The sequence below is a fragment of the Monodelphis domestica genome, chromosome 6 (assembly GCF_027887165.1).
Source record: "Monodelphis domestica isolate mMonDom1 chromosome 6, mMonDom1.pri, whole genome shotgun sequence".
Classification (NCBI taxonomy): domain Eukaryota; kingdom Metazoa; phylum Chordata; class Mammalia; order Didelphimorphia; family Didelphidae; genus Monodelphis; species Monodelphis domestica.
The window spans coordinates 12885228-12907836 of NC_077232.1; the positions used below are offsets into that span (position 1 = coordinate 12885228).

Below are 22609 nucleotides of genomic sequence, written 5' to 3' on the forward strand. Positions count from 1 at the left end.
GTATCATTTATACTTTGCATAATTCATCTCTGGACACAGTCTTTGTGTTGTTCCTTGTATCATCTATAACTTTTATTTGTCAATGGTTGTGGTTCTCAGCTATGTGGTGTTGCTATGCCTTCATCATCAGGGTGGGGACTTGGTGGCAGAGATTGCTCAGGTTTATGAGAAGAACCACATCACTTTCCAAATAAAACTCCTCCAGTTCACTTCCTTCTTTTACTAAGCCCTGATGTTTAAATGCTCGCTGATGGAAGCACCTACTGAAAAAAACAAATAGAAAAGTGGTTTAAAAAAAAGAAGTTTATTTCTGTATCCCCAAGAGCCCCCCCCCCAGCAACAAATCCTTATTGGGGTCTCATTTTTTCCCCATTTCATTTCTCAACTTCTTTCCTTATTCTAATTGCATTAGTTTTGTTTAGATAAAAGCTTTCAAACTTTATGTAATTGAAATTGTCTATCTTTTTTTGATGGACAAAATTTCTTATTGTACAGTGAATTCTCCCCATAATAATATTCTAAGGACTTAGAAAAAGCATATAAATATATACATTTCCATTTTCCTCATTAAAAAACACCCTTTTAAAAAAAACATTATTTTATTTGGTCATTTCCAAACATTATTTATTGGAAACAAAGATCATTTTCTTTTCCTCCCCTCCTCCCCCATAGCTGACGCACGAAAAAACACCTTTTAATAATCAGATCACTTCTACATCTGAAGGGTTTTTTGGTTTGCTTTGGTTTGGTTCTGTTTTGTCAAATATGGTATAACATATTTGTCTAAATTTCTTTTTTTTCCCAAAGTATTTTCTGTTTTTCCTGGCAGTTTTCCCTGGCAGTATAGAGAGTTCTTTCCCATTATTTTGTATTCTTGAATTTATTCAACATTGGACTACTGGGCTCCTATTATGCTTTGCTTAGCTCATCTGTTCTACTGATCCTATTTATTTTTAGCTATTACCAAAGAGTTTTGATTGCTCTAGAATTTGATTGGGGAAATGGTAATACTCAATTCCCATCAAGCGTATTATTTTTCAAATTCTCCAGAACAAAATGGTTTGTGAATAATGATAGGAACACACATTCCTATCGTGCTTTAAGATTTACAAAGAGCTGGGCAGAGTGATAATATTCCTGTAAACCCTGCTACTGGAGGAGGAAGAGGCTGGTGGATTATTTGAGTTCAGGAATTCTGAACTGCAATAAGATTACAAGGCACTAAATTGTACACCAATATGGTGAGCACCTCCCAGGAGGGTGGGTCAATGGAATTCATCTGGACGCCAAAGGAAGGGTGAACTGGCCTTAGTCAGAGATGGAGCAGGTCAAAACTACCATGCCAATTGGCAGTGGGTTGGATTAGCGAGGAGTGGCTATATTTCCACCATGGGTAAGTTAAGGAAACCTACTCTCTAGGAAAAAAAAATGTAGAAAAAGCACATAAATACATATAATTTCTTTAAATATTTCCAATTTGTAAAATTTTTTAACATTCATTTTTTGAAAAATCTGAGTTTCAATGTCTCTACCTCCCTTCTGCTCCTTCCCTATCCCTTAAAAAGTAAGCAATAGGGGGCAGCTGGGTAGCTCAGTGGATTGAGAGCTAGCCCTAGAGACGGGAGGTCCTAGGTTCAAATCTGGCCTCCGACACTTCCCAGCTGTGTGACCCTGGGCAAGTCACTTGACCCCCATTGCCTACCCTTACCACTCTTCTGCCTTGGAGCCAATACACAGGATGGATTCCAAGATGGAAGGTAAGGGTTTAAAAAAAAAAGCAAGCAATAGGATTTTGATTAAACATACAACATTATGCAAAAAATGTTTCCATATTAGTCATGTTGCAAAATAAAATATACACATATACATACATACACATGAAAAATAAAAGTTTTTTAAAAATCTGTTTCGGTCTGTATTCAAAATTCGCCAGTTCTCTCTCTGGAGGGAGATAGCATTTTCTTCATGGGTCCTTGAGATTGTCTTGGATCATTGTTTCAGTCAGAGTAATTAAGGCTTTCACAGGTGGTCATCATCATGGTATTGCTGATACTGTGAACAACAAACTGGTTCCGCTCACTTCACTTTGAATCAGTTCATTTAAGTAATCCCAGATTTTTCTAAAGGCATCCTGCTCATCATTTCTTTTAGCACAATAGTATTCTATCACAGTCGTCTATCACAGGCAGATTGTTTAAGGATTATTATTCTCATTTTACAGATGAGAAAATTGAGGCTCGGGAGAAGTCAGAGGTGAGCTGCTGAAGGGCACATAGCTAGTCAGGGTCAGAAACAGAATTTGGACTAACGTCTGTCAGCTCTCTAGCCAAGGCAGAGAGATAGGGGTTGGGGGTGGAGAGGAAGAGAGAGGAGAGTGTATGTGTGTGAAGGATGGGATGAAAGATTTCCTCATATTCATTTAGGTCCTTCCCCTCCCCCTCACCGAGAAAGATTCCAATTCTAATTCAAATTCAAATTATTCTAATTTGGGCAGCTAAAAGTGGAGCAGTGGATAGAGTCCTGCTGTTAGGAAGACTGAACTAAATCTGGACTCAGACACAAGCTGTGTGACCCTGGGAAAGCCATTCTGCCTCAGTTTCCTAATCTATGGATCATGAGGATGATAGTACCTATATTCCAGAGTGTTTATGAGGATCAAATGAGGTAATTGTCAAAAGTTTGGCACAGTGTCTAACACATAGTAAATGCTATATAAATGCCAGCTATCATTATTATTAATCACCCATATTTGCCCATTAAGAATTACCAAAAGCAAACTATCTTCATTTCACTTTTATTGAACAGAAAAAAGAAACATTTAGAAAAGACATTGTTGACATTTTCAAATAGCCATCCATACTCAACTGCCCATTCTTTCTTTACTGGGGGTCCTACTGGTTTTCTAGGCTTTTCAATGGATGCTCTGCCATCTGATTGCCCTAAGCTCTGGTAAACAAGTCATCCAAGTAAGACTGAGCTGAAGCTCCCATGGCCCCTTCCCACACCATAGGAACCCTTCTGAGAGGAGAGGGTGGGAGCCTTTTTGGGCACACAATGGGAAGCATGAGATACCAGCCCCACGTCGGGGCCAGCCACAGACACCAGTGAAGCTACCAAACCATGCAAAAAGGAACATTTTAGATCTGAGCACGGTCTTCGGTGGAATCCTTGCTGTTATCCCTAGGTCCTCTCCTTCCCAGATTCTTCAGCCAGAGCTGAGCAGCAAAGGAGTTTGGCTCAGACCTTGACATCTTTAAGATGGGTCTGGGAGGGCAGGGCTGTGCTGAAACAGGAAGAGAAGAATCTTATCACTCATCATATCCTCAACCAGAGCTCCCATGACATTGCTTCAATGAGAACCCAATGACAGAAGCAGGTGGTGGCTTAGGACAGGGAATAGACTTGCTAGACTGGTGTCAGAGGGCCTGGAATTTAATCCTGACTGTTATTTAGCTTTGTAGAGCTTGAGCAGGAAGAGATATTAGAGGTCCTTTCATTTTACAGAGGAGAAAGCTGAGGAGAGGTCCAGTGACCTTCCCAAGGTCACCCCTCTGATCTCATCAGCTTCTCCAGTAGTAAGAGGCAGAGACTAGGGCTCTAAGATGAAAATCCTTCCCTCTGCACTTCTTGCTGTGTGGACCAGGGCAAGCCCTTTCAGTGTCTGAACCTCTGGGAGGAAAAAGGTTAGGAGCAGCTTTGCCTATGCACCTTTAAGAACCCCAATGACTTGTGGGAGAAATGGCTAGTTATTCCTTCCCTAACCTTAAACTGAAGCTTAGGGAAGGGCAAAGGATTTACTCAAGGTTACACTACTAGACAACTTTAAAGCCTCCATTAGAAGTCTTCTGACTCCATGGACAAGCTCGCTTTCCTGAACACAAAGAGGGCTGAACTGAAATCATAAGATATGAATTCAAATCCTTGTTGTCATTAAGATCTAGGTGACCTTGTCCAGTCACTTAACCTGAAGCTCAGTTTCCTCCTCTGTAAGATGATGAGGTTGACCCTCAAAGTTTCAAAGGGATTAAGTACTGGAGGTGGGATTTGATCCTATTTCTCCTGACACCAAGGACAATACTCTTTTCAAGGGTCCCACAGTGCCACCCAGAGAAGCCAGATGACCACAGCTGTCTCTGTCTCCTCATCACACCTGGCATTTACATAAGAGTGCAAGGTTGGCACGGGCTCCATTGGTGGGGATGCTCACTGAGATCACACATCTAAGCTAGGTGCAGATGCATGATCTCCTCTGGTCCCCCAGCAGCATCTGAATCCACTGGGCCTTTCATCTGCAGCTTTCACTGCATTTGGGTCTGATCAGGGATTTTGACACTAGGAAAACCTCCTAGATTTTCCATATGAGGAAACTGAGACCCAGAGGTATATGCCTTCCCATATTTCTGTGCCTTTGTACACATAGTGCCCCCCCCCTGCCATTTTCTTAATGACAAAAAAAGTAGACATTTAGTTAATGGATGTTTTCCATTTGTAACAGATAGACAGCAAGGTCCCCAAGTCTCCTGAGTCTGGAGCAGTCTCTCAGAGGGCTAAGCCTGTGCCCTGGCTATTGTTAAGGTCTTTGTGCTTTGGTATGATCCATCAAACCCCACGTGGTCCCTTTTGATGCCCCCGTCCTCCTCTGCCCCATGACTGTGGAGGAGGAATGGTCACTGAACTCAGGAGAGCTAATCCATCAGTTAACTGACTCAGCCCTTTGGTTTATTCTTCCTTCTGCTTTCCAGAATACAGAGCATGTATGACACTCTCTGGCCACATGTGGCACAGGCCAGCGAGATCAGTGGCTCACTTGGTGAGCCTCATCAGGGCATCTGGGAACTTCTGCTTTGTGTTTCTTTCCCTGTTGTTCAGTAGTTTTCAGTTGTGTCTAATTCTCCATGAACCTATTTGGGGTTTTCTTGACAAAGATACTGGAGTGGTTTGCCATTTCCTTATTCATCTCATTTACAGATGAGGAAACTGAGGCAAGCAGGATTAAATGACTTGGCCTGGGTCATATAGCTAGTATCTGAGACTGCACTCTATCCACTGTGCTACCATCTTTCTCTGAGAATATGAATAACCCTGAAATCCATGTCTTAGAAAAGCAGATCACAACACTCCCAAGTGGGGCTGAACCAGATTAAAATATAATTGGGAGACATTTTAATCAAACATAGATTGTGTTCCACTTTAAAATTAAGGCAACATGCTGCTGGCAAGAGTGGTGGCCCCCCACGTCAGTCTAACTACACCCCACTGGTTAGTGAATGCAGATCTGTTTGTATGGATCAGAACTGGGACCCCAAAAGGAAACAATTTAAGACCAAGTAAGAGACAGAGAACAATATAAAAGATATAAAATGAATAATTTTGATTATATGAATTTATGAAATATATGAAATTAAAAAGTTTATGCAAATAAAAACCAATGCAACCAAAATTAGAAGGGAAGCAACAAACTGGAAAAAAATTTTAACCAAAATATCTCATTTCTCAAATTAATGAGGAACTAAGTCATATGTATAAGAAATCAAGCCATTCTCCCAAAACTATCAATAATCACACGAAAAATTGTTCTAAAACCCTCCCGATTAGAGAAATATAAATAAAAATAACTCTGAGATATTTCCTCACACCTAGCAGATTGGCCAATATTACAATAATGGATAATAATGTTGGGGAGGATGTGGCAAAATTGGGACACGAATACATTTGCTGGTGGAGCTGTGAATTGATCCAATATTTTTTCTAATTGTTTGAAATATTTTTTATAACAATATCTAGATTTCTTTAGAGGAATGATATTCTTTTTTTTTTCAAAGTGTCAAACATAGTCCTCCTTGTTCTTTATTTTTCTTTTCTTTTTTTAATAGAAAAATTTTATTTAACTAAATTAGAATGTTTTTTCCATAGTTACATGATTGATACTCTTTCTCTCTCCTCCTCCCGCCCCCCACCCCCTGTAGTGGATGCACAATTCCACTGAGTTTTTTTACTTGTGTCATTAAGACCTATTTCCATATTATTGATAATTACACTAGGGTGATCCATTTAGATTCTACATCCCCCTCGACCCATGTGATCAAGCAGTTGTTTTTCTTCTGTGTTTCTACTCCCACAGTTCTTCCTCTGAATGTGGATAGTGTTCTTTCTCATAAGTCCCTTAGAATTGTCCTGGGTCATTGCATTGTTGCTAGTAGAGAAGTCCATTACATTTGATTGTGCCACAGTGTATCAGTCTCTCCTGGTTCTGCTCTTTTCACTCTGCATCAAGTCCTGGAGGTCGTTCAAGTCTGCATGGAATCCCTCCAGTTCATTATTCCTTTTAGCACAATAATATTCCATCACCAACATATACCACAATTTGTTCAGCCATTCCCCAATTGAAGGGCATCCTCTCATTTTCCAATTTTTTTGCCACCACAAAGAGCACAGCTATGAATATTTTTGTACATGTCTTTTTCCTTATTATCTCTTTGGGGTACAAACCCAGCAGTGCTATGGCTGGATCAAAGGGCAGACAGTCTTTTATCGCCCTTTGAGCATAGTTCCAAATTGCCCTCCAGAATGGTTGTATCAATTCACAACCCCACCAGCAATGAATTAATGTCCCTACTTTGCCACATCCCCTCCAGCATTCATTACTTTCTTTTGCCAGTCTGCTAGGTGTAAGGTGGTACCTCAGTTGTTTTGATTTGCATTTCTCTGATTATAAGAGATTTAGAACATTTTTTCATGTGTTTATTGATAGTTTTGATTTTTTTTTAAACCCTTACCTTCCGTCTTGGGATCAATACTGTGTGTTGGTTCCAAGGCAGAAGAGTGGTAAGGGCTAGGCAATGGGGCTTAAGTGACTTGCCCAGGGTCACACAGCTGGGAAGTGTCCAAGGCCAGATTTGAACCTAGGGCCTCCCATCTCTAGGCCTGGCTCTCAATCCACTGAGCTATTCAGCTGCCCCCTAGTTTAGATTTCTTTATCTGAAAATTGCCTATTCATATCAATTGGGGAATGTGATTCAATCATTTTGGAAGACAATTTGGAATTACACCCAAAGGGCTTTAAAAGACTGCTTGCCCTTTCATCTAGCAATACCACTATTATGTCTGTACCCCCAAAGAGATAATAAAAAAGGGTTGTACAAAAATATTCATAGCTGTGCTCATTTTGGTGGCAAAAAATTGGAAAATGAGTGAATGCCCTTTGATTGGGGAATGTCTGAACAAATTGTGGTATCTGATGGTGATGGAATACTATTGTGCTCAAAGGAATAATGAACTGGAGGGATTCCATGTGAACTGGGATGACCTTCAGGAACTGATGCAGAGTGAAAGGAGCAGAACCAGGAGCACCTTATACACAAAGGCTGATACATTGTGGCACAAATGAATGTAATAAACGTTGCTACAAGTAACAATGCAATCCAGGACAACCTGGAGAGACTTGTGAGAAAGATTGCTATCCACATCTAGAGAAAGAATTGTGGGATAGAAAAGCAGAAGAAAAACATGATTCATCGCTTGTTTATATGCATATGGGATTTGGGGTTTTGGTTTTAAAAGATTATTTTAAAATGATATGAAAATAGGTATCAAGTAATAATACATAGAATTGGTTGTCAGCTTCGGAAGGGGGTTGGGAAGAGAAGAGGGAGAGAAAATAAATCATGTAACCATGAAAAAATATATAAAAAGAAATGAAAAAAATATAAAACTGATGTTCGACAGAGGGTGAGGAGGGAGACGACAAGGGCACTAGCCCTTGTTGTGTGTTGTTACACTTGGGCACTTCCTCAGATTCCAGGGACTAAGTGTCCAAGGAACCTCTAATTCTTTCAGGGGGAGCCACATAGAACTTGGGGATCTCCTGAGTAGCTTTGCTTGCTTGTGAACCAAGCCTGCTTGCCTTATTGTTAGAGGTGAATTTGGAACTCCATTGGGATCACCCTGTGTAGGGATCTTGCTGGCTGGCAGGGATCCCTACAAGAATGGGGTACACATGAGGCAGCCAGCCAGAAGTCCAGGCTCAGGCTTGCCTGATTCACATACTGTAAAGATTCACATACTGTAAGAATTGAGAAAGCATTTTCCATAGCTCTGAGGGCCCCGTGTTCAAGGATGCACCAAGAAGCAGTCGGGTTCTAGTTCAGCTCTCTGGAGGATGTCTGGCACAGAGAAGGTGCTTTCATCAATTCATTGAGCCCCTGCTCCCCCCAGATACACAATCTCATTCCACCTTCACAGTTACCCTCTGGGATTAGTACCATGACTTCAATAGAGACTACTTGCCCAGGGTCATAGAATTACTGTGTCAGAAGGAAGAATTCGAACCCAGATCTTAGCTGATTCCAAGATGACTAGATGGTATTTTCCTTTAGGAATGCTTTGCTGCTCCTGCCAGAGTGATGGCAGCTCTTATGGGAAGCCTTTCCAGATTCCTACACTCCTATTTCGGCTCTTTTCACAAACAATCTGCATTGAATTCTCTGTGTCCCCAATATATCAGTTTCCATTTGACTCCCCACCCACCCACCCATGCAAACGCCTTGAGGGAAAAACAGGTTTTGGGTTTGTTTTTGTATTCTTAGTGGCTAGCAGAGTATAGAGCAGGCATTCATTAAAGGTGGAATTAAATTAAAGTCATTATACCCATTTTACAAATGTTGAAACTGAGGTTTTAGATGATTCAGTGACTGTTTTGCCTTTCCTGGGCCTCCTCAGGGGCTTGCTGGAGGATCACTTTAGTTTCTCCTTTTCTTCCTACTAAGCCATCTTCAACAAACCCCCAGATTGCTGTGACTTTCCTGGTGAGGCTTAGTGTTTTCCATGACTTCAACCCTGTTCAGTCAATTGAATTTGTGACACCAATATCAGGAATCCCCCCCCCCCCCATTAGTTTTGGGCCAGAAATAGCGGTGCCTTCTTACCTTTTTCATGGAAGAAAGTTGGGTATTCTAGGAATTCTCTGGGATTCCCTTTCATGTCACAATAACTTGATATCCCTAAAGACCTTGGGCTAGGGGGCAGCTGGGTAGCTCAGTGGATGCAGAGTCAGGCCTAGAGGCAGGAGGTCCTAGGTTCAAATCTGACCTCAGACACTTCCCAGCTGTGTGACCCTGGGCAAGTCACTTAACCCCCATTGCCTAGTCCTTATTGCTCTTTTGCCTTGGCACTGATTCCGAAACAAAAGATGAGGGTTTAAAAAAATCACTGAACTCTCTTGGGTCTCAGTTTCCCCCGTTGTAAAACCAGGTGGCTAAATTAGGCAGCCTCTGCTGGGCCCCCTGAACTCTAGCATTCCATGGCAGAGAGGAGTCTGTATGGAAGGGCCCATGAGCTTGCCTTTGAAGGAACCTCAAGAGAGTACCGATCCCACCTGCCCTCTCCGGATGCTATCTTGTCCCACAAAAGAGAAGCCTTGACCATTTCTACTTCTCCTTCCTACTCCCCTCGGTTCCCCCACCTCTTACTTGCCGGAGAGGAAGGAGACATTCAGTGGGGGGAGTAATAGACGGCCTTGTGGTTCCACTTGAGGACCATCCAGGAGACCAAGATGAACAAGACAGTGTAGATGAACAAATAATTTGAAAGTAACTTTCCAGAGTTCTGAAAAAATGAAAAGAAAAGCCACATTTCTTGCAAGTATCTCCATGTCGGTTAATGATCCCACTGGCCAGGGGAGCAGAGCTGGAAGGGCTCGATTGTCTCATCTCACACAGGCAGAAGGGAGCCATCATCGGGGTGTGAACACAGTATGGGCCCTATCTCCCCTACTCAGCCCAAGCCTCTGCACCCCTGCACAGGAAACGCACTAGTTGAATCCTCTGGTTTTACAGACAGGAACACTGAGGCCCAGAGAGAGAGAGAGATCACATAAGTAGTGAAAGATAGAAAAATAAGGATAGAAAGGATAGAAAGAGCAAGAATTTATTAAGAGGCAAGATTTGAATCCAGATCCCTTTTAAAGCCAATGCTTTTCCTACTGTACCCTATATAGCCTTAACTGTAGCACTTGGATTTCTAAGATATCAAGGGTTGGAGCCAATCTCAGAGGCCATCTAGTCTACTTTAGTGATGAGAAAACTTGGGTGGGGGTAGAGGAAATGACTTTACCAAGACTACCCAGCAAGTAAGAGAGATAAGACTCACAGAATCACAGAAAGTGACCCTCCCTGGCACACCCACCCACTGCTCTTCTTCTTCCCCTTGCTCAGGGGCCAGACAAGAACAAGTCTCTTTCCAGCAGCGATCCTTCAGATGCCTGAGGATAGCCATCACGTCCCCCTACATATCCCCAGTTCCTTTAACTGATCCCCACATGGGATGAAGCCAAGGCCCTTCACTGGCTGGCTGGCACTCCTCTGGACACTTTCCCCCTCATCAATATTTTCCTTAAACTCCATGTCCAGCTCCTCTAATGCTCTAGGCAGCAGGAAACCACTGTCTCTGCATGAGAGAGAGATTTTAGAAGGCTGACATGCTGAGAGAACTAAACAAGGGGCTAGATCGGTCCCCAAAATGAGCTTTCTTTCTTTTCAGGGGGAAAGGTAGGGAGATGGGGGGCAAGTATGTACCCAACAAGCCTGGCTCTGTGTTAAGCACTTTCTACAAATACTCTCTCATTTGATCCTCATGACAACCTGGGAGGTTGGTGCTATGATTATCCCCATTGGACAGTTGAGGAAACTGAAGCAGAGAGGGTTTGCCCAAGGCCACCCAGCTAGTAAGTGTCTGAGACTGGATTTGAACTCAAGTCTTCCTGACTCCAGGTCCAGCACTCTACAGGCACTGTGGCACCACCTAGATAGACCTCTCCCCTCCCCATAGTGGCCGGACGGAGCTTATCAAATTTTGCTGATCCAGAGACAGGAGAGACGGTCGATTATGGACAACAAGGTCAGGAATCCCAATGGAACACTGGGCTGAAGATTGGGGATGAGGGTTGGAAGGGATGCATGTAGGATCTTGGTCTTGGGTGCGACCAACCAACTTCACAAGGAGGAGAAGGAGGTGTGACCACAAGGTCGTTTGTCTGAAAAAAGACCAGGGGGTTTCAGTGGACCCTAAGCATGATGTATGCCAACTATGTCAAGTGGAATCTGGGAAAAGGAACACAATTTTAGGCCACCTTAGAGAACGGCCAAGACTAATCCAACACTACCTTCTGGGCACTCTTGCTGGGTCCTCCCCCAACCCTCCTTAACTCCCTGCCTACATATGGACACGTCTGCCCCATGAACTGGAAACTCTGAGAGAAGGATTAGTCCAGACGGAGCACAGCAATGCTTGTTCGATAGCCTGGGAAAGGTCCTGCTGCCCCTTGACTTCATCAGACTCCAGTGGGGTGCCATGTTCAGTCTTGGGCACCCTTGGAGGAAAGACTGATCCGATGGAGAGAGTGGCCATCATCAGGATTCTGAAGGGGCTGGAGGTCATCCCATATGAGGATCCCCCGTAGAAGAACCAGGAAGCAAAGACTCAGCCTTGGGGATGGGGGGCAGGAGAGCTGCGTGGAGGGCCATGCCATGCAAGAAGGAGACTTGTTGTGCCTGACCTCCAGGCTCAGGACTAGGAGTAATGGGTTGAAGTTCCCCACAGGCAGAATGGAATGAGACATCTGTGGAGACTACGACTTCCTCTTCCTGGAGGTTCTCAGGCAAAGCCTGGGCCACCATCCATTGGGAATATGGCAGAGGCGGGATTCTTGTTCGGAGGGAGCCCCTCTCTGGCTCAGAGATCCAGTGGCTCATGGGGCTAGTTTATCAACATTCAAGTGCATGATGGGATGCTTTCCTTATCATTATTACCCCTGAAGGGAGCCCTGCTCAGCCTCAAATGCACCTGGATCCTTAGTTAGAAAGAGGGCCAGAGACTAACTGACCAGAGGAAGTCACTCCCCTGGGAGTTCGGGGGGGGGGAGGGGGCAGATGGCAACTTGGCAGGTGTGGGCCATCTCCCAACACACCTTGGAGAACTGCCTACTTACCTCGGGCCAATATTTATGCAGAAAGTAAGAATCGTAATTAAGAAACTCAATGACTAATGTTATCAGTCCATAGACGGAATAGATGATGCCAATGATGTTTATCCCCACTGTGATCTTTGCCTGAAAAGGGAAATGAAGCATGAGCAGGAGGGCTGGCTTTGGAGAAGCCCCGAGCCAGGATTCTTGGCAGATGGCCTGGTGAGAGGAGCCCCTCTCCTTTCTCTGGTATTTTATTTTATTTTATTTTATTTTATTTATTCTCTCTCTGCAACTGTTCATAAAAGACTGCCATCCTACAGAAGACAGAACCCTCCTCTTTACGGCTCTAGAGATCATACCTCCCCCTCCCCCATGTAGTTGCGACTCATGGAACAGGGGGTCATAACGTATAGCCAGATAACATGTGGATGATGTTGGAGCAGTTTTCTAAGGAAGCCACAGAGCAAGTGAATTCAGATCGTGATATTTATGTCAAATGAGCTTTGGGTCTTTGTATAAAATCATAAGAGATGAATTCTGATGTCCGTTGAGAGAAAACCACATGGCCTTTCAGATCAGTCTTTGTCTTATGACAAAAAGCTAATTAAAAGAAGATTACATGCGAATATGAACCTGGCCTTAAAAGCAAAATCTGATTCTGAGGGGTATCAGTAAAAGCAAAATGTAATGTTAGTATCTTCTGCACAAGGAGAGAAATCATTTCAAAGGATGCAATTAGCATTTCATTAAAGGTTTGGATAGGAAAGGAGTTATTCAGTTTGGGGCCTAAAAGTCTGTACTTCGCCATCCAATTCCACTCATTCTGTAATGGAAGATCAGATTTTTGGCTGGGACTTTTGATCATTATCACCGCCTGTTCCCTTTCTCTGGTATTTTAGGGGGCTAAAGAGCTATGTTTTCCCAAAGCCCCCGGGGAGGCGGCTTTCCCAGAGACGGGCAGGGAAGGGCTCTTGGAGGACAAACATTTGGACTTACCAGAAAACGCTGGCGTTTCTTCTCTGTGATGATGGTAAGGAGTCCTGCAAAGGTGTACTAGGTAGAAAATGTACACACACACACACACACACACACACACACACACACACACACACACACACACAGGCAAAAGCATGAATTGATTAAATGGGGCATCTGCAGCTTTTCTCTCTTCAAATGCCTTTGCCAGTGGCAGGCATATTACCAAAAGCCTCAGAGTTCCATGGAGATTTTGGCACACCTTTGACTATCCAGGTGGCACCGAATTCTAGCTGAAGAGGTCAGAGGTATGGGGGGAAAGGGAGAGGAATCAGAAGGCAATAAACAGAAGGCAGTGGCTGCTCTGTGCCAGATATGTTTTACAAACACTGTCTCATCATAAGGAAAAAAACTTGTACAAGAATATTCATAAGTTGGGCTCTTTGTGGTGGCAAAAAAATGTAAAATGAGGGGAATGGCTGAACAGATTGTAGTGATGGTGATGGAATACTATTGTGCTAAAAGGAATAATAAACTGGAGGGATTCCATGTGAACTGGAAATTGATGCAGAGTAAGAGGAGCAGAAGCAGGAGAACATTGTACATAGAGACGGATACATTGTAGCATGATTGAATGTAACTGACTTTACTAGCAGCAATGCAAAGCTGGACAATTCTGAGGGACTTATGAGAAAGAAGCTATCCACATCCAGAGAAAGAACTGTGGGAGTAGAAACACAGAAGAAAAACAACTGCTTGATAACATGGGTCGATGAGGATATGATTGGGGATGTAGACTCTAAACGATTGCCCTGGTGTAAATATCAATATTATGGAAATGAGTATTGATCAACGACACATGTAAAGCCCAGTGGAATTGTGCATCCCTACAGGAAGGGGAGGGAGGTGGGGAGGGAAAGAACATGATTTGTGTGTAACCGTGGAAAAATATTCTAAATTAATTAAATAAAAATTTTCAATTCATATACAAACACTGTTCTCACTGGAGACTCACAAGGACCCTGGGAGGCAGTTGCTCTTAGAATCCCCATTTTACAGCTGGGGAAACTAAGGCAGGCAGGGGCAACTGACTCATTAAGGATCACACAGCTAGGAAGTATGGGAAGCTGGATTTGAACTGAGGTCTTCCTGACTCTAGGCCCAGTGTGCCAGCAACTGGACATAATGGTTGGGTGCTAGAAGGCTAGAGGTGGAGTTCAGAATCAACCCACTAATGCAGCAGGAGGCATTTGTTGAGTGCTTACTGTGTGCCAGCAGCTGGGGACATAGAGACAAGAGAGATGGCATTTAGAGCTGGCGTTAAGGAGGTTTATCCCTAAAATGGGTATGTCGGGCACAATGATCCTCGCAGCCTGCTCTGGGCTGGGCCCCTTAACAAAGTCCCAGGATCCAGGGGCCTGAGCTTCTGTCTGGGGCTTGGGAGCCCACAGCTGCACAGTTTGCTAAATATTCATTTAATTTCTCAGTCTACGGGGTCAAGAGTCACAAAGAATGTCAGGGTGCTTCTGGTCCAATTCCACACCCAAGTTTATTTTATGGCCCAGAAAACTAGGATGCAGAGAAGGGGCTCCTAAGTGTCAGGGCTGGGATTTGAACCCCAGACTTCGGACTGGACAGAATCAGAGATTTTCGGGCTATCAAGGACTGTGGCTGCTATTAAATCTTACTCACACCAGATGGAGAGCAGGTTGGGGTCTAGGGAACTCCCAGGTGAGGAAACTCCCTCTACCAATACAGGCTGTCCCTTCTCTGTAACAGTTTATAACCTCAGAGAGGGGTGAGCTGCTATTGCCTCTGAACAGGAACCCTTTCTACCATTCCTGACAAGTGGCTTCGAGCCTTCAATGGCACCCAACTTACAACCTCCAGGGGCACTTAGTCCATTGTGGGGGGTGTGAGGAAGCTCCTCCAGACTCTGAGCCTCCCTTTTTGCAACTGTGCCCCTTACTCCTTGTTCTGTGCCCTGGGTCAAGCAGAGAGAGTCTGGCCCCTCTTTTCCTTGGGGTCTGCCATGTTTGTTCCCCCAGCGATCGGGCCCATTCTGGCGTCACCAAGGGTCTGTCGGTTACAGCAAGGGCCGGGCTACTCACGATAAACGCTGATAATAATGGGTATTTCGCATTCCAAATTAAGGTCTTGTAAGTGAGAAAAGAGTCTGCAAACTGGGTCAGGTAGAGGTAGAACCACAGGATCCCCAAGAACAACTGAAAGATGCCGATGCTGATCTGGATAGCCTGCAGGGAAGAGAATGTCATCAGTGTGCAGCAGAGGCCCTGAATGCCAGCCCAGCCAGACAGAGAGAGATCCTATACCCCACAGCAGAAGGCCCACCGGCTTCAATGGGCCCAAGAAGGGGCTGCCATATCCATAAGGGCAGGCCTAAGTCTAGTTCCTGTGGTTCTGTTACTTTGTTCTTGAGGAAATAGGCTCCACTTCAGGGGGGTCTTCAAGCAAAAGTTGGGGGGCCTCTGCCAAGGAAGTTGTCACAGGGCTTATGGTCAGGTGCTACCCAAGTTAGACAACCATGAGCTGATGGATTCTGTCCAGCTTCTACCCTTCCCACAGCTTTGATACCTGCTTTGTCCTGTAGTGGGTATGGAAAGGGCATGAACCCGAGGATCCCAGGCTGGAACAGCAGGAAGGGACCATAGAGACCCTCAGCCCAAGCCCCTCTTTACAAGGACCATCAGTGTAGTGCTGGCCTTGAAATCACGAAGATCTGAGTTCAAATTTAGCTTCGGAACGAAACCACAATGAATGAGAACCCAGCTCAGGATGTCTCATTCTCCCTGGGACACTATGCACCCAGTATGGGCACCTTCCCTAGACACCCCCTCCTCCGTGTCAGTTTCCTTGGGTACATGGTCCTTCCTATTTGATCTGCAGGTCCTTGAGGGCAAGGGCTGTCTTTTTTTCCCCATCTGTATTCCCAGTGCTTAGGACAGAAGCCTGGCACATAGCTGGGGCTTCATTCTTGCTGACTGGCTATTCATATTGACCTCAGCCAAGTCACTGAACTTCTGTCTGCCTTGGTTGCTTCAGTTGTAAAGTGGAGACAATAACAGCACGTGCCGACCAGGGCTGCTGCGAGTTTCAAGAGAGAGAGATATTATATGTAAAGCCAGCACTAGTAGGTGATACCTAAATGCTTGTTCCCTTCCCTCTCCTTCCCCCCAGTGGCTTGTTCCTGAGCTAGGCACTGGGGATACAAAGACAAAAGGGAAACCTTCCCCACCATCAACCAGCCCAGGCTATTGGGAGACACAGAATTGCAGACAGAAGCCGTTACCAGATGATCTGGGGACGAGATGGTGGCAAGGGAAGGGCACCGGCTCTCCGATTGTCCTTGAGATCTTCAAGCCTGGTCCAGCTAAGGGGCTCACTGTCCCAGACTAAGAGCAGGAGCCGCAGAAGAGGACCAGGCCTGGCTTTCTGCACCTGAGGCAACGGAGCGGGGAACCCAAATAGTTTTTTGGGATTCCTGCACCCCTTGGACAGCCCAGTGAAGCCCAGGAAGCCCTTCTCAGAATAAAGGTTTTAAACAAATAAAAGTCAAATACAAAGGATTCAAAGGAAGCCAGTTATTTGGAAAAACAGCTCGTGAATCTATACCTATGCCCACATATTTGAGAGCTGTCTGTGTATGTATGTACATTTATATATATATTTAGCTCTGTGTGTGTGTGTGTGTGTGTGTGTGAAGTGAGGTTAAGAACCTTTTGAGATCTCCAAATTACTTTCTATTTCTAAAAAACTATTTTTTTTTAACCCTCACCTTCCGTCTTGGAGTCAATACTGTGCATTGGCCCCAAGGCAGAAGAGTGGTAAGGGCTAGGCAATGGGGGTTAAGTGACTTGCCCAGGGTCACACAGCTGGTAAAAACCCATTTTTAAATGATTTTCCTTTTGCTATACATCCCTTTGCTATCCATATATATAGGGATATATTATATAATTATATATACATATTTGAGTATACAAGTACATAGATAGATAGATATAGATAGACAGATATATATATACTCCCCTCCATCCCAGATTTAATGACATATTAAAAATCAATCCTTTTTTCCAGCATAAGTTTACCCTGGAAATAGAGAGGGGATCTTAACCCAGTTCTTGTTTTCTTTCTTTTTCTTTCCAAATATACAACAGTGCAGGATCTTTCCAGAACAATAAACTCAAATAGGTTTGCCTGTCTTCCTTCTTGCCTTCTTCCTTCCTTCCTTCCTCCCTCCCTTCTTTCCTTCCTTTTTTCTTCCCTTTCTTCCTTCCTCCCTTCTTCCCTCCCTCCCTCCCTTCCTTCCTCCCTCCCTTCTTTCCTTCCTTTCTTCTTCCCTTCCTCCCTTCTTTCCTCCTTTCCTTCCTTGCTTGCTTGCTTGCTTCCTTCCTTCCTCCCTCCCTCCATTCCTCCCTCCTTCCCTCTCTTCCTTCCTCTCTCCCTCACTTCCTTCCTTCTTCCCCTTCCTCACTAGTGGAGAGCCATTACACCCCTGCTGTCTGACAAAGTTATAGCCTGGGAAATTGGGAACAGCAAAGCAGCCCCTAGAAAACAAGGTACCCAGTGAACCCCCCCTCCCATGTGACTTCTCTCTCTAATGGAATTATGATTATTGTTCTCTCCCCAAGACTGGAGAAATAGCACAAGAGCAAATACTTACAGGATTAACACATATATAACCCCCCCAGATTATTACCCCAAAAAATTATAATCACAGAAATAAAACCTAAAGACCAATACCCATTACCCCTCCCTTCTCTCTTAATCAGAGACACACTTAAATGCTCCACACCCATTGCAGGCAAAGCATGACAGATAAATTAATCTTTCCTCTGAAACACAAGTTACTGATACACTTCACTGGTTCATAACCAAGCAACCTTGCCAGGTGCCTGAATCAAGCACAAGAAATATACAACTTCAAAATTGAGGAAAATCCCAATTCTGGTCCGTCTTAAATTACCCTCTAACCCTGTACCAAGTTACAAAATTCTTTTTACCCATCTCCTAAGTAATTGTGATTGATCGTGAAAGCTGACCAAAAGTAACAATAATTCTCCTAACTGGTCATCCCATAGGTCAGGGACAACTAACCTCCAAATTACCCTGTTTATGTCATTCATCTATTTCTGTTATAACAACAATGTTTCATTAACTATCTCTTTAGGCTTCACATATGTTGTTAGGTTCTATGGAAATATGCATGTTGAAAAATGATTGTGTGCCAGAAAAGCATGTACTCACTGCACCTATAAAATAAACCAAGCTCTGTGCCATGGCAGAGAATTGTGTGATGCCTGACACAGTATTGAGCATACAGTGCCTCTCATCATTTATCTGACTGAACTGCCACACTCTAGACAGGACTCTCCCCTATGAGAGACTGCTGGCTCAGCTCTCAAAGCTCCCTCCTTCCCTCCTTTCCTTCATTCCTCCCTCCCTTCTTCCCTTTATTCCTCCCTTCTTTCCTTCCATCCTTCCTTCCTCCCTTCTTGCCTTCCTTCCTTCCTCCCTTCTCCCCTTCCTTCCTTCCTTCCTCCCTTCTCCCCTTCCTTCCTTCCTATCTATTATATATATGTATTTTTCTATATGTTTATACATTTCTTTATATACATACATTTTATCTATTGCGTTTGTACTTATATGTATATATACCCATATACCTATGTGTATCTCATTTCTTTGACACCCAAGTTATAAGAGCAATTCCCCATACCTATTAGTTAGCCAGGAGTATCTGATATTGTAAATGCTCTTTGAAGTCAGAAATGTTCTGGAGGCCTTAACTCTGCTTGTCCCCAGATCTCTATCACCCTCCATCCCAGGTGCAATCATCAAAAAATCTTAGTTCTCACTTACCCCCAAAATCCGTACTTCCTCTTTTATATGGATAAAATCATAGGCTTCCATCTAACCTGGGGAGCAAGGAAGGCAGTAGGGAAGGATAGTGACTGAGATGAAATACAGGCACCTAACGTAACTGGGGATTTTCCAAGCAAACCACTGAATTGCAACCAGCAAAGCACACTTTAAAAGGAGAGGTCTGCCATATATATATATATATATATATATATATATATAATCCTAAGCAGAAGAAGCACCTTTTTTTTTTTCAAAGCAGCAAAAAAGTTTTGACTTTCTGGGGGCAGCTGGGTAGCTCAGTGGATTGAGAGCCAGGCTTAGAGATGGGAGGTCCTGGGTTCAAATCTAACCTCAGACACTTCCTAGCTGTATGACCCTGGGCAAGTCACTTGACCCCCATTGCCTAGCCCTGACCACTCTTTTGCCTTGGAACCAATACACAGTATTGATTCCAAGACAGAAGGTGAGGGTTAAAAAAAAGTTTTAACTTTCAATTGAAATGCTGTGTTGGAATGAACAAAGCATGAGGAATTTTTGTATGTCCCCCCCTCCCTTTCAATTCCTGACAAATTGGCTTTTGTGCCAATCCCCTACCATTGCCCCAAGGGATCTGCTCAGGCCCTTGGTGAGCCTGGTGCCCAAAACAGTGCCTTGTATGGAAGGGCTTCAGGCATGCTTTCTGAATGGCAAAATGACTTCTAGAACTGCTCTGTTCTTCGGTATCTTTGCTGTCTTCAGCAAATTTCTGGCTTTCAGTCGTTTTCCTGCAAGATAGGGGCCATTTCTCTCTCTTTTGTATTTGAGGAAACTGAGGCAGAGTGTATAAGCGACTTGCCTAGCGACACAGCTGCTGTCTGCCTTTGAGCTCAGGCCCGGAGCTCTTTGCGCTGTGGGGCCCCCTGGTGGCCACGGTCTGCCTTTGCTCGGGCTAGCCTAGGCACTGGGCGGGGAACACCTTCCCTCCTCACCTCGGCCGTTTGAAATTCCTCGTTGCCTTGGAGATTTCTCCCTTCAGGACTTTCCCCTAGTCGGAGCTCCTTCCGTGGGACGGAGGGAAGGAGAGGTTCTTCCGGCTTTGCCTCGGGAGTTTCGGAGCCCGGTAGGCTGCCCAGAGCGGCTGAGTAAAGAGGTTTCCTTCCGCTGTGTGAGAGGAGATTATGAATGAGGTTACCAAACTAGAGGCCGCCCTGCCTCTGCCCTAGCCGCACAGCCGGCCCCACATCTTGCTTGTAAGAAGCGAGTAGAAACCTTCCCTCGAGGTCTATAGCCCAACTGCGTTAGGGTAGCCCTTAAGCTAGCAGTAGGCGTACACTTCCCCTCCCTCCTTGTCTCTAGACCCACCGCCTCCCCAGCCTCGTTCTCGGTCTAATTTAAACTCCAACGGCGCTCGCCGCTTGCTTTGAATCTCCGAAGACTCCAGAAGCTGGAGCCCCCGAGGTTAGGCTTCTGGAGGGCGTTTCATTCCCCAGGGAAGGTTTACCGCCTAAAATCCCCGGATTTGCCTCGGCGTTCAAAGGGGAAAAGGTGTCTGCATCTAGATACACGTTAACGCCTTCTGCCCCAGCAGAATGTGCTTTAAACCTGGGAGTCTGAGTTCCGGATAAGAACTTGGTGGGAAGACGATAAGGGGTGAGGGGGGGGGGGGGGAGGGGAGGGGCGATTGCGTTTGGAAACTATAGATGCAGGATCTCGAGTTTGATGCTCGGGCATCTTCTGGAGCCCTTAGCTTGAGGAGGTGGCCCGCTTTTGCAAAAACCGCCATTTTGCATCTTTTCTCTGCTTCCAGGTTTTGTAGTTTTGGGTGCTCGGGGAGTCCACTATTAGGGACACCCCACCCCTAGTCCACACACCTTCCAGCTCAAAATGCTGTGATCCTATCCTGTGGGCAGTCAGAAGACCTGAGTTCGAATCCTGCCTCAGGTACTTAACAGGGTCTCCGTTTCTGCTTCTCCAAAGAGGAGTTGGCCCCATCACCCTGTGCGGGAAAACCCGGGAGCGGGAGAGGCTGGGGAGGGGTGGGGTGTCGGAATCAAAGACGCTTAGAGCCAGGGTTATCAGGTATTCGGGGAGGGGTGGGAAGCCCTACCAGCTCTCACTGCCATCCGCAAGGCTCCGGGCTAGTTCTGGGGCCAGGAAAGCCCAGGAAGAGGGTTAACAATGGCCCGCTAACCAACCGACAGAGTCCCGCTAGAAACCCCCGAGCGCGGGGCCAGCACGAGCACATCCCTCGTGGAGGCTCCGAGTGGGAAGGAGCTCCGCCGAACCAAGAGCGCCCATCCACCGACAGGCAGGGGAGATGCTGGCTTGGGTTCTGGAAAGCCGTCCGCATCCCACCCCTCAGGCCCGCCGCCTTTCGGAGTGCTCTCACCCGCGCCAGGTCCTGCTGACACACGGCATCCCTGCGGGCCCCCATGAGCACGAGGGAGTGTTAGCAGCGGGCACGGACTAAGGAGCCCGGGCAGGAAAGCTGAGTCCTGCGGGATCCGAGTTCCAATTCTGCTTCCTACTCTTTCCGTGGTTTCGGGCTAGCCTAGGTCTTCATTTTCCTATCTGTAAAACGGGCGTTGGATTTCTGAGAATCCTTCAAGGTCTAAAGGCTGAAGCCCCTAGCCCAGGAAAGAGAAAACCTCGGCCCGTCCTATCCGTCCAGGGAGCGTGGCTCTGTCCAGTCCTGCAGCGGCTCCTCCGGGCACCCAGCGCATCCACAGCCCGGGGCCTCAGGGGAGAAGGCTCCCATCGCACCCAGAACAAAGCGCATCCACCGGGCCCCAGTGATCATTCCATCCCACGCGGACCATCCCGGTTGTTGTCCTTTCTTCTGCCCTTTACGGCCGCCTCCCCTCATTCTCTTCGTAACTCCCCGGCTCTGCCTGTCCCTCCCCTCCTCCCTCCCTTCTGGACTTCTCTGTGACCTTTGACACTGGTGGTCACTCTTTCCTTCTTAAAGCCCCGTCTCTTGGTTTGTGGGACACTCCCCTCCCCCGCCCCACCTCTCCGTCTCATTGGCTGGATCCTCCTCCAGATCCCGCCCAGTAACCCGCAGGTGCCTGGCCGGGCTCTCACTACTCTCCCGCGGGGCTGATTCGCGGGGCGGTATCGTCCGCTCTTCTGGGTTTAATTACGGCCGGCGCACGGTTGGTTCTTAAATCTGCCTCTCCCGCCCTCCCTCCCCCACGTCTCTGCTCACCTCCATCCATCCTTAGGTTTCCTCCTGCCTTTCAGAGATCTCAAACTGGACGTTCCCCAGACAGCTTACGGAACTCACCCTCTTCTCCACTAAACCCTCCCCTCCCCCTTACCGTAGAGGCGGACGCCAGCCGCAGCACCTCGGCTTCACGATCTGAGACTCCCTCAGCAGCCAGAAGCAAGCGTGGCCAAGCCCTGTCCAGGTCGCCTTCGCAGCATCTCTGGAAGATTCCACCCGCAACATCTCCCGGCCCCCCTCCCCCCTCTGGCGCTTACACTTCCCTGGGGCGGGCCCTCAGCACCCCCCCCCCCACTACCGCTGGAGGCTGCCTCCATTCTCTCCCTCCTACAGTCCACTCTCCACTGGACCATCCATGGGATTTTCCTAAAGCCTGTCATTCCTTCACTCCCCTCCCCCCACTCAAACTCCGGCTACCTCCAGAATCGACTGCAAGGGCCTCGCCTTGGCCTTCCTAGACCCCCTCCCAATCCTCTTTAAACTAGCCGCCGAGGCCTGCTCTTCCAGCGGTGACCTGGCCTCCATCTCCCTGCTCTTGGCCCTGACTGTCCCCCATGCCTGGAAGGCTCTCCCTCCGTGGCTTC

At 46.1% G+C, this 22609-nt stretch overlaps 1 protein-coding gene across 9 annotated transcripts; it reads right to left on the bottom strand.

Annotated features, from left to right (window-relative positions):
* Positions 1 to 2778: 2778 nt before the first annotated feature.
* On the bottom strand, positions 2779 to 22267 carry LOC130454973 (uncharacterized). 9 transcript variants are annotated; one of them, XR_008912714.1, is made up of 8 exons: positions 22120 to 22262; positions 19789 to 19960; positions 15049 to 15192; positions 12959 to 13015; positions 11984 to 12103; positions 9472 to 9603; positions 8064 to 8162; positions 2779 to 3283 (listed from the first exon to the last, which is right to left on the bottom strand). XR_008912714.1 is itself a non-coding variant. In XM_056801657.1 (7 exons), exons 1-6 carry the CDS (start codon positions 22248 to 22250, stop codon positions 9490 to 9492), a joined length of 738 nt encoding a protein of 245 aa, XP_056657635.1. In that variant the 5' UTR covers positions 22251 to 22267; the 3' UTR covers positions 2779 to 3283; positions 9472 to 9489. The 9 variants fall into 9 exon arrangements, 5 of the variants coding, with proteins under 5 accessions (XP_056657635.1, XP_056657633.1, XP_056657636.1 ...); XR_008912716.1 differs by lacking the exons at positions 8064 to 8162; positions 22120 to 22262 and adding an exon at positions 20907 to 21766 and having other exon boundaries at positions 9468 to 9603; XR_008912717.1 differs by lacking the exons at positions 8064 to 8162; positions 22120 to 22262 and adding an exon at positions 20671 to 21708 and having other exon boundaries at positions 9468 to 9603.
* Positions 22268 to 22609: the final 342 nt, after the last annotated feature.

What these genes read in the sequence shown, in the direction of transcription:
- LOC130454973 (XM_056801657.1), bottom strand. Translation starts at nt 22,250, where the DNA reads ATGTTGCGGGTGGAATCTTCCAGAGATGCTGCGAAGGCGACCTGGACA. An exon ending in AGGAATTTCAAACGGCCGAG is followed by an intron (nt 15,193 to 19,788) that starts GTGAGGAGGGAA and finishes TCTTCCCTGCAG; the next exon opens with GCTATCCAGATCAGCATCGG. An exon ending in TGCATAAATATTGGCCCGAG is followed by an intron (nt 9,604 to 11,983) that starts GTAAGTAGGCAG and finishes TCATTTTTTCAG; the next exon opens with AACTCTGGAAAGTTACTTTC.